The following is a 15,022-nucleotide window of genomic DNA, read 5'->3' as shown; positions in this document are numbered from 1 at the left end:
ATCCAACGCTCTCCATTGAAGGGTGTACTGCTTAACTGCTTCAACCCTCTTAACCACTTTTCCGCAGAAATGAAGAGCTGTAACGTCTTTACAAAACACTCCCCACCAAACCATTACGGAAGGTGGGTGGTGGCCACAGGTAACGCTTGGAATAACATTTTTTGCGTCTTTAGAAGTTTTTGTCATTTTGTTTATTAAAAAATCCTTCATGGCCGTTGACCGCGTGCCACCGAACAAGTTGCTTGCATCTGCCAAGTCTAATTTTCTTCAAGCGCGTTGCCAAAAGATGACCAGTTGAGTGACGGAAGACTTTCATGTGAAGATCATCTCTAATTAGTCTTGACATTGATCTGATCGATACATTCATTTCCCTATGATTTTCTGCTTTCCAGAGGATTTCCGCGATTTCTTTCTCGATAGGATTTTATGGTTACACTGGTTCGAACCACGCCAAGATGACCACCTCTTGTTCTGTCTGTCCCTTCAGACGTTTGGGAAAAACTATTGATGGTGAGGTAAACAAACATTCTCGAAACATTAAGTTTTTTCAGCAATTCGTAAATTTCACTTGCACGTTTACTCCAATTATGTAATGCAATTACTGCAATGTTCCTTCCATCCTCAGCTCCCCACTCCATTGTTAACAAGCGAAATTTGCCACGAAACTGTGTGGAGAATTTTTCCGCTTCCACGTTCAAGTGCTTCGATCTTTATGATTTTTTAAATTTATATTTTTGAGATGGTGTATGTACTTTTAGAATATGCCATAAAAAAATTTTCGATTTTTTACTTCAACACAAGGTTATAAAAAAAAGTAAATGCTGCTAAATAGGCGTCTCCTTTTTGGACTACGCATTGTACAATTTGTGAAAAATTGAGAAAGCGTACGTTGTTTTTACAAAATGAGTTCCACGTATGAAAAATGATTCAAAGAAGAGTTCCTATGTACGCAGCCAAAAGGAAACAAATTTCTCGTACATCTACAGAAAAATGTTTGAAGAAGTCATAAATAGGGTGCATCGATATACCGAAGTTAAAAACGTTACGACTTCTCCAGACAGGGCAAAAAAAATTACCTCTCCACAGCAAGATCAGAAGATTATTGCGTGAAAGCTGAATCAATTTTAAGGAAAAGTGGTGTTAATGTAGCCATAAAGAAATATACACGATTCGAGGACATTTGTGTGCAGAAGTTTACGTTCAGAATAGAATATGGTATATACATACATACATATTTATAGCGGTCACACAATTTATTCGTACACCCTGCGTAGTACTTAAAAATTTTTTTAGCTTAGCGCAAAATGTTTGCTGTGACAATATATATTTTTTTTGGGTCACTGCAAGAATGTTACATTCCTAATGAATTGCCGCAAACAAAACTCCCGTTATTTCAACTCACACTGAATGGTTTCAAGAAAAGCAGGCAGACGTGGCAAAATTCTGCAAAACATTTATTCGTACACTTTCAGCTCATGATATTGTTGCTGCAAAAGTAACAGTAAAAATCGTTCGTATTTTTCTAATATTGCTGAAAACGAAAAAAAAAATTGTTTTTTTTAGTTTTCTCACCGATTCAATTTGAGTTGCGCGTAATATCTTGATTGAAAGTGACAAAATGGGACGAAGTGTGGATTTACAATTAGAAATGCGTAAAATTGTAATTAAATTGTAATTGGTATCTGCGCGAAATTGCCAAAACAATTGACAAATCGCATTCTAGGGTGCAAAGTGTTATTGCTAATTACGTTAATACTGGTAAATTGGAAACTAATCACCACCAAGCCGGAAGGCGAAAATTATTGACTTCACCTGAGGAACGCAACATAGTAGCATCAGTCGCTCAAAACCCAAAAATAATTATCCCGATACTATGCTGAAATATTCAAGAGTCTCTGCATAAAAAAGTAAGTCCACAAACAGTCCGTAATTGTCTGCATAACGCTGGTATCATAGCAGAATGGAACGCCGCTAACCCTAAATTTCAGATATTAACAAAAAGCAGAGATTGGAGTTCGCCAAGTGCTATATAAATGAGCCAGATTCTTTTTGGGAAAACGTCATATTCAGTGATGAGTCGAAATTTAATATTTTCGGATCAGATGACCCTCCAAAAGTTTGACGAAATGAAAATACAGAACTGAATGGAAAACATCTTAATCCTATCGTCAAGTATGAGGAGGAAATGTAATGGTTTGGGGGTGCATAGCTGCATCTGGGGTAAGAAAAATGTTTTTTATTGATGATAAAATGGACAAACATTCGTATTTTATTTCTGATGTTGGAGGTATATACATATATAATATGTATTTTTCCACGGAGAAGGTTTGTAGAATGTGCTCCTTGATGCCACTCGCAACCAGGTGGCGCTGCAGAGTAGCAACTTTTGCCTCGTTCAACTGAATTCTTCGTTATAAACAGAATCAATAAAATGGTTTAGAACGAATTGAATATTTGTGTACTGATTTGTCTTTAAAGTTTGTTTTCTTAAATTTATTTTAGTTGTTGGCGTAGCAACGCGCACCGGGTTCAGCTAGTATTGTATTAATATTATTACGAATATATGTAATAATGTTAATAACTAATTTTTGTTTTTGTGGTGATTCCAATTTAGTTTGGAGTCCAAGTGAATTCCCAGGTATTTAGTAGTTGGTTCTATTGTAATTGCTTTGCCATTTATTTTAATTGGAACTGCAGTAAATTTTGTTTTGTTAGTAAATATAACCTGTACGGTTTTGCCTTCATATTTTTTTATCAAACCATTCCTTAACTGCGTTTGTGTATCGCTGCAGTTTTTCAGTAGCGATAATTAAGCTTTTGTCTGATGCTAATAGTATTGTATCGCCTGCGAACGTAGACATTGAAGAATTGGTTTCGGCAGGAGGTGGTATGTCTGCGGTGAATAAAACATATAGTAGAGGTCCTAGAACGCTTCCTTGCAGAACTCCAGCAGTTATTTGAGGAATATCTGAACATGGATTGTCATATTAAATATAGGACCTTCGGTCGGTTAGGTAGCTTTTTATGATGAGATAGAGTCAAAAGGTAGCATTCTTTTTATTTTTTTGGAGTAAGCCTTTGTGCCACACTTTGTCAAACGCTTTAGCTACGTCTAAATATACTGCGACACAGTATCGATTGTTTTCAAAGTCTGATTGGATTTTATTTGTAATTCTATGGATCTGTTGAATAGTCGGAATGTTTTTTTCTAAATCCAAATTGATGATCCGGTATTATACGTTTTTGGTATAGAAATTGGCTTATTCGATCAAGCAGTAATTTTTCAGCAATTTTAAATATTGTCGGTAATAAGCTTATTGGTCTATATGATGACACGGAAGTTGGATCTTTACCCGGTTTTGGCAATGCAATAATCTCTGGCACTTTCCAGAGTTCCAGAGTTTCGGAAAATATTGTAAGCGAAACATTGTATTAAAAACGTTTCGCAAATACATATATGTCTTGGTTGGTAGCTCCGCTAATGCTTTTCCTGTTATCATGTCATATCCGGGTGCTTTTTTATGTTTTATTCCTTTTTTGATGCAAGCTATTATTTAGGGTGTATTCGTCATTTTCTCTTTTATTTCTTTTCTTCGTCATTTGGTAGAACTTTTTCGAAGTAATTTGCCAATGTTTTCGCTTTTTCATTTTTTGTAACAGCCCATGAATTGTCGTCTTTTTTTAATGATGGTTGATGTTTTATTTGAGTTTTTAATTTTTTAGTACATTTCCATAAAGAGTAGTTTGTATCTTGGTTGGGAGTCAGATTCTTCAAATAGTTTTCGATTTCTTTGTTATTTCTCTTGTTTAAGGTATCTTTTAGAATTTTTGTAGCTAAGTTTAGTTTTCTTTTGTCGTTAGGTGATCTTGTTTTTTGCCATCTTTTTCTTAACTTTCTTTTTCCTATAATTTGCGTCTTAATAGTAATGCCAGTTGCACTTTTATTGTCACATTTGATATAAGTTGATCGTCAATAAAGTGGTGGAATTTTTTCCAGTTGGTTCTGTCATTAAGTATGCGAAAAGATGTGTCTATAGATTTAATATAACTTACATATTCATAGCACGACTGAATTGTCAATTGGTTATGGCTTATGTTTTTGGCAGAATTGATCAAGTCTGGAATTTTCTTTACGTCAATTGGCCAATAGGTAGGTTCTCCGGCACTTATAAATCTGCAATTGTTTTTGTTAATTGCGTTAATAAGATTCGAGATCTCCAGCTGCAATAAATCTATTCTTAAGCATCTTTATGTATTTGTCATATTGCACCGAGTTTATTATGTGTCTAGGTGAACAATAAATGTAGGAGATAGATACTGGTCTGTTTTTGTCATAGATTTCTACTGTCGTGGATTGAAGATAAGGCGTCGAATATTGGAGTTGTTAGTTGTGCGTTATGCTTGATGTAATAATTATAGCAGCCCCTCCGTGGGCTCTTCCATCAGGATGGTTTGTCACATACACTTTGTACTTGGGAAATTTCAGAAGACTTATGTCAGTGAAGTGTGTTACTGCATCCAATGCTATGTCAATGTCTTTGTCAACTAAAAATTTTTTTTTAGTTCTAAATAGTTCTGTGTTAGTCCATTTGCATTCCAAATTAGAGTTTTATCACTTTTGTCCATTCATATTCGTTAAAAGCATTGTAATTATATTCATCATATTTGTCATTTGGTTGACTAGGGATTATACCATGTCTTTAAGCTCTTCAATATCATTGTTTTTTCAAATTTGTTAATCAGTTCCTGGTCTGCTTTATGTTCCCTTGAAGAAGATGCAACATCAGCATAGCTTACTCCGGGAATTATATTTGTTACGGCTGTTGTTATTGGTGTATTATTTTTATGCGTGTTTAATGTTGGTTCTTTATTACGCAGAGATGGAAATCTTTGGATTTTAAGTGCTTTATAAATTTCGCATCCTTTGTAGTTGGCGGCATTTAATTTTCTTTGTTTGGTTTTTGCATTCCATTGAAATATACCTACCAGCACATTTCACGTATACTGGATCCGTACAATAATTTTTGAGTGCCCATATTTCTGGCATTTCGTGCACTGTGAAATGGTGCGCTTATGGTGAGGTGCTTCAAAAATGAGTATGCAGTTGATTAGCTTGTTTATATAGTAAATGTCTTTGTTGTTATCACTTGCTTGTAGTTCGATGAAAAATAATGGCAGTTGTTGATCTTTGTATTATATTAGTAATGTTAAGTACTTTGTGGCCTTTTTCGTTTAGTTCTTTTTTAATTTCTTCTTGGTCTGTAGAGTGGTGCATATTTCGTAAGACTACTTTAAATCCTCTTTCACTTTTTGGCCTAAATGTATACAGTTTCGTTCCTTTTTCTTTTAGCATGTGGTGCATCTGCATTATTTGCTAAAATTTTTAGAGTGAAGCTGTTATTTGCTACTTCATTTAAAGCACTATTTAATGTTTTTATGCATTCTACACCTTGAACATATGTATATTGACGGTCGCTTATTATTTTTTTTCTTTTTCGTCTTTATTTGCATTTTGTGACAGTGAATCTTTGCCCACTGTTTGCAGTTTGAGCAAATTCTTCTTCATCATCCATATCTAAGGCTGTAAATTTGTTTGCAGAAGAAGTCATCTGGTTCCAGACCTGCAAAAATTCCGGCAACAAATGATTAGGTCATAATAACAGCTGTGGAAGCGTATTTTGTAGCCTTTCCAGGTTTCACTTCAGGGATGGAATCCATAAATTGGAATCTCGTTGGAATAAGTGTATTGATGTTCAGGGCACCGAATGTGTCGAATAATAAAGTGTATTTCAAACCAGAAAATTGTGTTTTTCTTATTGAATACCTTAGTGCATATGGTTTACAACAACCGTAATTTCTACATGAGGGAACTCGTATTTTTTGCCAAGACGCATGAAAAATTCGTTTTTATATATTGTAATAAAACAGAATATGCGTCGATTTCTGGACTATTTCTTTCTTAATTACAGATTAATCTCTCACAGACGAGATGATCGACTTATGTGAATATATAGGTAGGCCAATCTTCACTGTATTTACCATCGTTTCCGGCTGCGTCGTTATAAATATGTGTCTTTTCTGCTTCGAATTTGTATATACGAATATCCTGGTTTGCAGGAATGTCGAATATCGATCTGTGATGACAGCCATAAGCACATGCATGTCTACTCCTGGATTATCTGCCTTCTCTTCCACTTTGGTTGCCACAGCTGCCAGCTGGAACACAAATTCGTCTACATACCTCCATATCCTCGCATAGCCGTGCTTGCAACTCTTTGTTTCCAGAAGTTGTAAAGTTACGCTGTTCCAACTGTTTGCTTTGCGTACGTTCACCTCTGCTTATATACTTGTACTTAATAATTATCGAAATTTCCAGAGGTGGTAACTTGTATAGGGTTATTCAATAGGTGCGCTTCAACTTTTTTCCGATAGGGAGGGCGAACGACGCAATATTTTTTATTTTTCGCTTGTCATTTGTAAACTTCATTAGTATACATTTCATCATGGAACGCTACACACTTGAGCAACGATTGCAAATCGTGCAAATTTTTTATGAAAATAATCGTTCTGTTGCTGCTACTTTAAGAGCATTACGTCCATTTTACGGTCCATTTAACAAGCCGTCCCATTTTGGGGTTATGTGAAGTCATTGGTATACAGTAACAAGCCGGCGACGATTTGTGAGCTCAGAGCCAATATTGAACGCGAAATTGCTGGAATTTCGGCCGATTTATGCAAAAGAGTGGTCGAAAATTGGGTTCAACGATTGGACTTCGTAAAACGTGCACGCGGTGGTCATGCAAAAGAAATCGAATTTCATACTTAAATGTATATGTTCAAACTCGATAATAAAAAAAAATTAGTTAAAAAAGTCAAACCGTTTGTGTTTTATTCAAAAAAGTTCAAAAGTTGAAGCGCTTTTACTGAAAAACCCTATATCTTCTGGCAACTTCTGTCTCGCCTTGTTCAGTAGCAATGGCGGTTTGGTGCGCAGAGAAAGACACCAAACTATAGATGGTAACTCCCAAAATTTTGGGGTTGTTTACTGTCGGCATTAGTGTGTCGTCGACTATAACCCTAAGCTGTAGTTTGATCTACTTGCCCAAGTGGTAATGAGAGTTGCCGCGGATTTAGTGTGTCAGAAGAAAATAACCGTCTTTTTTTTCTTGTAACATCAAGTTATATTTCGTTCTGCTTTTTGCTGCATAATAGTCGCACTCAAGGGTTATGACGCCAGAGCTAACACAGGTTAGAGTCGTTCGAAACTTTCCAGTAAACGCAACCAAACTAAAATGAGTGAAAAGTACGCGAATCGTTTTGAGGCGGTATTTTTATGCACGCATTCGAAAAGACCGAAATTGTCTTAAAAAATCAAAAACGTTTGTTGTGATGTGGAATCAGCGGTATAAAGTGTACAAAAATGTTGTTGACTTTTCCGAGCGCGGCTTGAAGCGTGTGAAGACAAAAAATATGAATAAATATGATAAAGTGATTGTCCAACTTTTTAAGCAGGGCCCTTCTTTAAAACTACGCCAAGCATGGCGTTCTTTCTAAAAAGGGAATAGATGTGAGTATCAACACCATCGAAAGGCTTTCACGACGGTTATTACGTAAATATTGCTTCCCCCAACGCACCCATGAAGGGACCTAAGCGGTTTCTGAAGCTCTTTATTTTGAATTAGTGTAGTTCACTGGCTTGCCAAAGAATATGATGAGGTGATACAGTGGACTCGCATAATTTCTTTCAATCAATAAACTAGACTTTGGTCCGAAAAATCGCAAAAAGCTAAATTTTAAATAACATGAAACCATACCATATTTAAGGCGAGATGGAAAATAAATCCTTATTCAAGTAAAAAGTACATATGCACATGAATATTCGAATTGTTGTCATACTTACTGGAACCCGATTATCACTATTATCGAAAATGATTTCCACGTAGGCTGAAATCACCCTAGCTCCGGTTCCTTCGTGCAAGAGTGCCTGTCTTTGTTCCGGGCGGAGATGAGTAAATTCATCACTAAGGACAAACTGTATTGCTGAAAAAAAAATGTTTTTAATTTAATTCATAAATCGTTCGTTGTTGTTTGGGGAATGCTATTAGAGTCCTTGGTCGGATATAAGTCGGGTCGTTCCGGTAACGCGTGTAATATCAGGATTCTGCTTTTTTTAGAACCGGAAAAAATTAGATGTAATTTGACCCAATGCCCAATGTTCTAAAGGGTTTTCCAATAACAGGTGTTAGGTGTTAAACAAGAGAGATGATTAACAATTTTTTATGGCCGGAATTGGATGGTATTGATCTGGACAACGTCTATTTTCAACAAGACGGCGCTACGTTCCACACAAGCAACGAAACCATTGATCGTTTACGGGAAAAGTTCCCGGACCGTATTATCTCTCGAAAAGGTAATCACAATTGTGATTTAACACCTTGTGGCTTTTTTCTTTGGGGCCACGTGAAAGCCCAGGGTCGATTCAAGACCTCAAGATGGAATCCGTGAGGCTATCGAGGACATAGGGCAGCCACTTTGCAATTCCGTTATGGAAAATTTCATGAAAAGGATATTGTCCTGTAAGCGTGGTCGTGGTTGTCATTTCCCTGATGTTATTTTCCACTATTATCGGCATACCTTCCTTTTTATAATGAAATAAACATCCGATCATTTATATTAAAAAAATAGCATTTTTCTTTGAATATCAAAATAACACCTCTTATTGGAAAACCCTTTACATGTAGGACACATAAGCATTTGCTTACGCAATAGTGTAGTTAAGTATTATCCATACCTAGCGAATGACTGTGCATCTTTATAGGTTTTTGCTACAATTTGTGTGTAATTCAATAGAAATTTCATATTCATATTTCAAATTCATAGAATGATAAAATATTTTTTATTACCTGTAGGGAAATTTCTCTGCATCAATCTTTGGAACTTCAGAGAAACATTTTAAGGCACTGCTTTTCATTAGTGGATAAGTTTCACTACCAACAATATATAAACTACTTAGAGCTATACCAAGGAGCTTCCTGACAGACCACTAAACAGATATGCTATGCTAAACAAATTTGACGCATATTCCACCCAAATACATTACAATTATCACAGCCAATAATGAAATACAAAAATGGTTTATTATTTTGTCATAAAAATTAGTAATAGACGCAATAACATATATAATATAAAACATAAAACATCTCAAAGGCAACAACTCTCCTGATATGCAACTCAGAGAAATCTTTGAAAGTTAAAGGCTTGCTGATATATGCTCAGTGCCAGTAAAATATCAAGACAACACGAACACGACAAACAAAAATAATCTATGCGCTCCGTTCTCCTGCTCAGACCATAAGATGCACAGATAGTGGTGCACACGGTTTGAGGCCAAGTGTTGCTCTCGACATCTAGCACCATCTGTAGCCCTATGGCTACCGCATCAACAAATGTGTTGGCGCAACCTTAACAATGTTCTCCATCCCCATTCCCAACCTCTCCTAATTCCCGCTCCAATCCTAGTGCGAGAACTAACCAGCAGTCTGTTCCGTGTGTCAGGCAACAGTACCTCGGAATCTGACTTCAGTCAGATGCCATTCTTGCAATGGCTGGAGCTATTTTCGGAGCTGCTCTGGCCTGCGCACCATTCCAGAATGGACATGCGCATACGTGTCAACTACCGACTATCACCATCAAGCGCAACATCAGTAGAATGCACAGCAGCGCCAACGTAGACAACCACACGCATCCCTCACGCAGCTCTCCAATTGCCAGTACTTCCAGCTGGAACACACTGCTGGTATTAGGTATAAGCCTATGAAAATATATACCTGCTCCAACATCGCCATTTATATAGACTATAGTGACGAAGTTGTTTAGTGAGAATCTCTTATTCCATTCCTCCTTGTATAATGCCAAGTAATTTGGTACTGTAATCGCTATCATCACTGAAATCACTGCTCACAGAATATTCAAACAAAAAATCAAGAAGTATTTGTTCTTTGTTTTCCCTAGTTAAATCCATTTTAAAAAAATTCAAATTTGAAAGTACGTAAATGCACCGTAAAACACAACCAATACTATTATAAAATGAGACACCGATAACGAGTCTTTTCAATAACCACTTTTCTTTTCCCAAATTCTACCATTTGCTACATATTACTGAGCAGGTAATTAGGATGCATTTCGTTATCTAGATTTCATAATCTAACGAAAACATTCCATTCGGCCACTCATAATCGCGGCACCTTTATATACAATATGAAACATATTCATGGTATATAGACAAATTTCCATAACTTACCATAAAAGAAATTGCTCTTTCCAGATCCGTTCCTACCCACAACAACATTGTGCCTTTTGTCAAAGGGCTCAACCACAGTTTGATCTTTGTAGCTTTTAAACCCTTGGATTATAATCTGTAATATTTTCAGTGAGTGTACTGGTTACCAAAATGATCATTGCTAACCTGTTTAATATGCATTTTTGTATTCCTCTTATTTTCTTGCAGACCAGCAATCAGAACATTTGCAATATCGAAAAATTAGTTAAGGAGCAATGCCACTGAAGCCAAAAAGGATTTGTTCGCTACACTGCTAGGGATGCAAATTCAACATCGATGTTTGTAAACACCTTCGAGGCCCGTAAAACCTTGTTTATTGATGAACGATAAATATGTCGATGTTTTTGGGAAAGTGAAATATCTATTAAAAGTACGTTCACATATTCATTAATTACCAATAAATCCACAAAATTAATCTACCCGTTCACATCTGGCAGATTACCTCCAAATTTGACAATCAGTTGCCAATACTGTATATTAATTATTATTAACGATATGAAGGAAAGATAAGGAGAAGGAATAGTTAATTTAATTGCGAAATTAGCTGCTAATAATAAACAGTTGGAGGATATCCATAAACGACGATTACTGAAGTTTCAAAAAATTATGGCAGCAATACGCATTCGAAATTCGAATGACACTTTATAATAAGTAGTAAAAGGACTCACGTTTATGGACACTCTTTTTCTGTTGCATGGATTTTTCTTTTACATTACATTAGTTTGATCGTTATAGCTGACGGGGGACTGCGTTTAGGTCGGTGAGTTTTCGCAACACAAAAGAGTTGAAGTAATTTATTGTGCAATTTAGCGAAAGTTGGTGTTTCCAGACACCTCAAATAAAAACGAAGTTCGCCTGCAGAGATAGTCACGAGAAGGATGATTGTAAATCTGAAGTATTTTTGTGCTTTAACTTGGAATTGAAAAACATTTTTGAAAATATAAACATGTAAAAGTGAATTTTACTGGAATGTCGACTAGAAGGCCTATTGTATATTTGTAGAATTTTTGCACAGAACGCTTTTCTGCGTGGGTGGCCTTCGGAAACGCTTCAAAAAAATAACCCTCATCAGTTCAACTACGGCTACACCACCCACAGTATTTTGGCGTAGTACTCCTTTCTGCGAGTGCCGCCTTCGGCCACGCTTCACAATATTTTTGTGTTGAACTCCTTTTAGCGCAGGCCACCTTCGACCGCGCTTCAAAAAAATTAACCTCGTCAGTCCAATTCGGGCTATTTCCACATTTGTATTCACCGCATTTGTATACTTACTTTCCGTGTGAGCTGACACGATTAAACTTATAAAGGTGCCCACACTCACTGACGTTACAGTAGTCCCTGTCTGTTCCTGAGTAACCAGCTGACACGTTTTTATGTAATATTCAACATTTTTCATTTACATAGATGCATACTCGATACGGCAAGGGAACGGTGGTGAGTTTTATTTTACATGGCGTTCTCATAAGTTTCATCGTTAGCTGACACAGAACGTACGTTTTCGTTAGAGAGTGTGAGCACCATAAGAGCGCCATTTAAATGAAAAGTCAACATCGTCTCTTTACGACGGTATCGTGTATCGTGTACTTGTGTAAATGAAAAATTTTGATTGTTCCGTAAAAAGGATTCAGCTGGTTGCTCTCTCACCACACAGTGTTGCCAAACATTACATTTTGAGTCGTTAACGAAATAAACTTTTAGATTTAATTTTTTATGAAAATAATTACAAACGATTTTTAATAATGTTAGTAATAGGAAAAGGAACTATTTACATTTGTTGGATTTTTTCTTTGATTTATTATACAATGAAAAATTGTAACTGATATGTGTGTAAAAGTGTGTATGCAAAAATATGCATGGCAGCTCTGTGTCGATGCAATAAAAAACAAACCGATGTATTGTGTAAATATGTAACCGAACGAAAGCAAGTGTTTTCTACGGGCACAAGTTTTGTTTAATCTTGAGTAAATCACGACATACACGTCAGTGAGTGGAGGCGCCATTAGCCTTTACATTAAACCAAATCACAGATTGGTGGCCGTAGACCGGTTATGATAGCGGCATCTACCTGCCATATATGTCTTCAGTATAATACAAATAATACGAATGCTTTAAGTGTGTGGCAAATCTGCTAAGCAGATGATAAGATACGAGAAGCTGTCTATTCAAAGTTGCAACTTGCAATGTGCAAAATGCACTGATATGGCGATTTAAAGGGGAAATATTTAGTATAATTTATATCGCTTTGAAAAAAAGGTTTAAAGGGGGGATTGAGACGTGTATCCCCATCTTAAAACTGAAAACCGCACCCTTCGGAGACATAGTTTTTAAGTGATTTAATGTAAAGCTTGATATACACGAGGCAACCGTTGAAGCAACGTGTTGCCTTTGTCTAAGAAACACGTTGCGACCGTTGATTCAATCTCAGTATTGTGTATAACTGTGGTGCAGGAAAGGTACAAGCGGAAGATACGTAAAATTAAAATTTTTAAATGATCGACGAAATACGTAAAATTACTTCTCTTATTATAATTCACGAACTTTTGTACGAAAATGAGGAAGAAGAGATGCAACAAAAGAAGAGAAAGAAAATTTGGTACAAAAATTGGCTTTTAAAAAAATCGAATTTTCGAACGAGAGGCTGCTGAAAGAACTGAAGGAAAATGAGCCAGCGGACTATAAAAATTACATGAGGATGGAAAAAGCCCTGTTTAGAAAATTATTGGACTTCGTAAAGGCCAAAATAACGAAACAAGATACTATAATGAGAGAGGCAATATCAGCAGAAATTATACTGGCAATAACTTTGCGGTATCTTGCAACAGGAAACTTTTTTGCGGACTTGAAATTTTTATCAATTCTATTGTATTCATTTTTTAATTTTTCGTATACTTTTTTTCTAAAATTTCTATTTTTAACTTTTTCACTACTTATATCCCACAGCTCTGTCAAATTTTTATATTCGTTAATAAAATTAACATAATTTTCATTATTTTCAATTGCCATTTTTTCCTTTTTCACTTTATTTTACTCCGCACGAACCTTCTTCTTCGCTTGTTTTCAAAATCTGAACGAGTAAAAGCAGTAAACAATGATACACACGAAGCAACGGTTGCAGCAACCTATCCCAAAAATCAAATTTATTTGATATTTTAGGCAACGGTTGCAGCAACACGAAAATCAATTGGCAACACAGCTACACACGAGGCAACAGTTGCTTCAACATGGCCGTGTTGCTGCAACGGTTGCCTGGTGTGTATTTAGCTTAAAAGTTGTGTAATTTGACGAAAAGTTGGTGTTGCCATACACCTGAAATAAAAACGAAGTTCGTGTGCAGAGATGTTCATTGGAGGGTTGATTGTAAATCTGCAATATTTTTTGCTGTAATTTAAAATTGAGAAACATTTTTGAAAATATAAACATACAAAATAAGCGATGCAGGAGGAAATTTAAAATAAAAACAGTGCGATTGTCTGGATTATGTTATGCACGTATTGAACTCAAAGAAGAAAAACAATGATATTTAATATTGCAAAAAGTAATAAAGTAATTAGAACCCAAACCATTTATAAGTATATTGTGTGGCTTCGATCAGTTTTGTAAATGGGTTCTCATGCTTTTTATAAATAGATTTACTCCACAAAAATTCGATTATCATGTCAGCAAAACAAATAGGGTGGTTGTAGTTTTCTTTATTAAAAACTCGTTTGCTCTCAAAAAAATAACCCTCATCAGTCCAACTCCGGCTACGCCATATTGACAAGTTGCAATACTGGTGAAAATCCGATTGAATGCTGGAATAATACTGTTGACAAGATAAGAATACTGACAACTAATACACTAGGAACAAAATTAATGTAGCATAAGAAAAATAGATGAATGATGAAATTCTGAACTTGATGAATGAGAGAAGGAAATATCGGAACATTGACGAATATAAACGAAGAAACAAGGAAAAAAGAGACGCGAGATATCAATGGATGGGAAGACACGCCGGGCCCGGAGTTCTCAAATGGGGCCCGGACTCGAGATTATACGTATTTATATGAATTAGACATAATTGGAAAGGGCCCGCATGTGCTTCATACTTCATATATAAATAATTAACTTAAACTTAACTTGAGTATCTATCTATCACAAAGCGTGTTGCCAGTACGGGAAACAAATTCCCTTCTCTCTTCCGCTGCTGTCCTTCTCCATCGAACAAAATGTTTCCAAGTGTAAAAAGGCACTTATGGATTGGGAGTTAAGCACGAAAAAGTAGATCATCTACTTATATGTGAAAGTTTTATAAGCGACGATCTAATGCAGACATATAGCGGTTTGGGTGTGAACTTTCAAAAAATAGAATTAGAGCCATTCTCGATGAAATATAGAAATTCACTATCTGTAAAGCTAACATTAAATTTTGTAAGGCAAGAAGTAGGAGTTAACGCCAAACACTCACTGGCTGTATAAGACTGTTATAATACCTCTATATTCCTTTACGAGATTATAGTCTGGTGGACGGCTCTTGACAATACTGATTAGAAACGGGCTTCAAAATGTTCAACGTACATACATACATATGTATGTATAAGCTGATCTATTAGAAGCACACCCTCTGATGTTCTGAATACTCTTTTCTTCTCACCTCCCCTAGTTTTCGTTGGTAAATAAAATGCAGGTAACTCCGCTGCTCGGCTG

General features: G+C 36.0%; 1 protein-coding gene across 2 annotated transcripts in view; it reads right to left on the bottom strand.

Moving 5' to 3' along the window:
• LOC128858585 (structural maintenance of chromosomes protein 3) overlaps window positions 1-10,627 on the bottom strand; it is a 36,915-nt gene extending 26,288 nt beyond the window's left edge. For both annotated transcript variants that reach the window (XR_008454035.1, XM_054094977.1), the window contains exons 1-3: window positions 10,466-10,627; window positions 10,301-10,415; window positions 7,901-8,040 (exon numbers count right to left, since the gene is read on the bottom strand). Coding sequence is in view for 1 of the 2 variants with exons in the window: in XM_054094977.1 (XP_053950952.1) it covers window positions 7,901-8,040; window positions 10,301-10,415; window positions 10,466-10,480 (270 nt within the window). In the remaining variant the exon portion in view is untranslated. The remainder of the gene's footprint in view (window positions 1-7,900; window positions 8,041-10,300; window positions 10,416-10,465) is intronic.
• Between the last annotated feature and the right edge of the window lie 4,395 nt (window positions 10,628-15,022).

Source organism: Anastrepha ludens, chromosome 3 (assembly GCF_028408465.1).
Source record: "Anastrepha ludens isolate Willacy chromosome 3, idAnaLude1.1, whole genome shotgun sequence".
Classification (NCBI taxonomy): Eukaryota; Metazoa; Arthropoda; class Insecta; order Diptera; family Tephritidae; genus Anastrepha; species Anastrepha ludens.
Note: the sequence above shows the minus strand (reverse complement) of the source record. Positions and strands in the feature narration are given on the sequence as shown.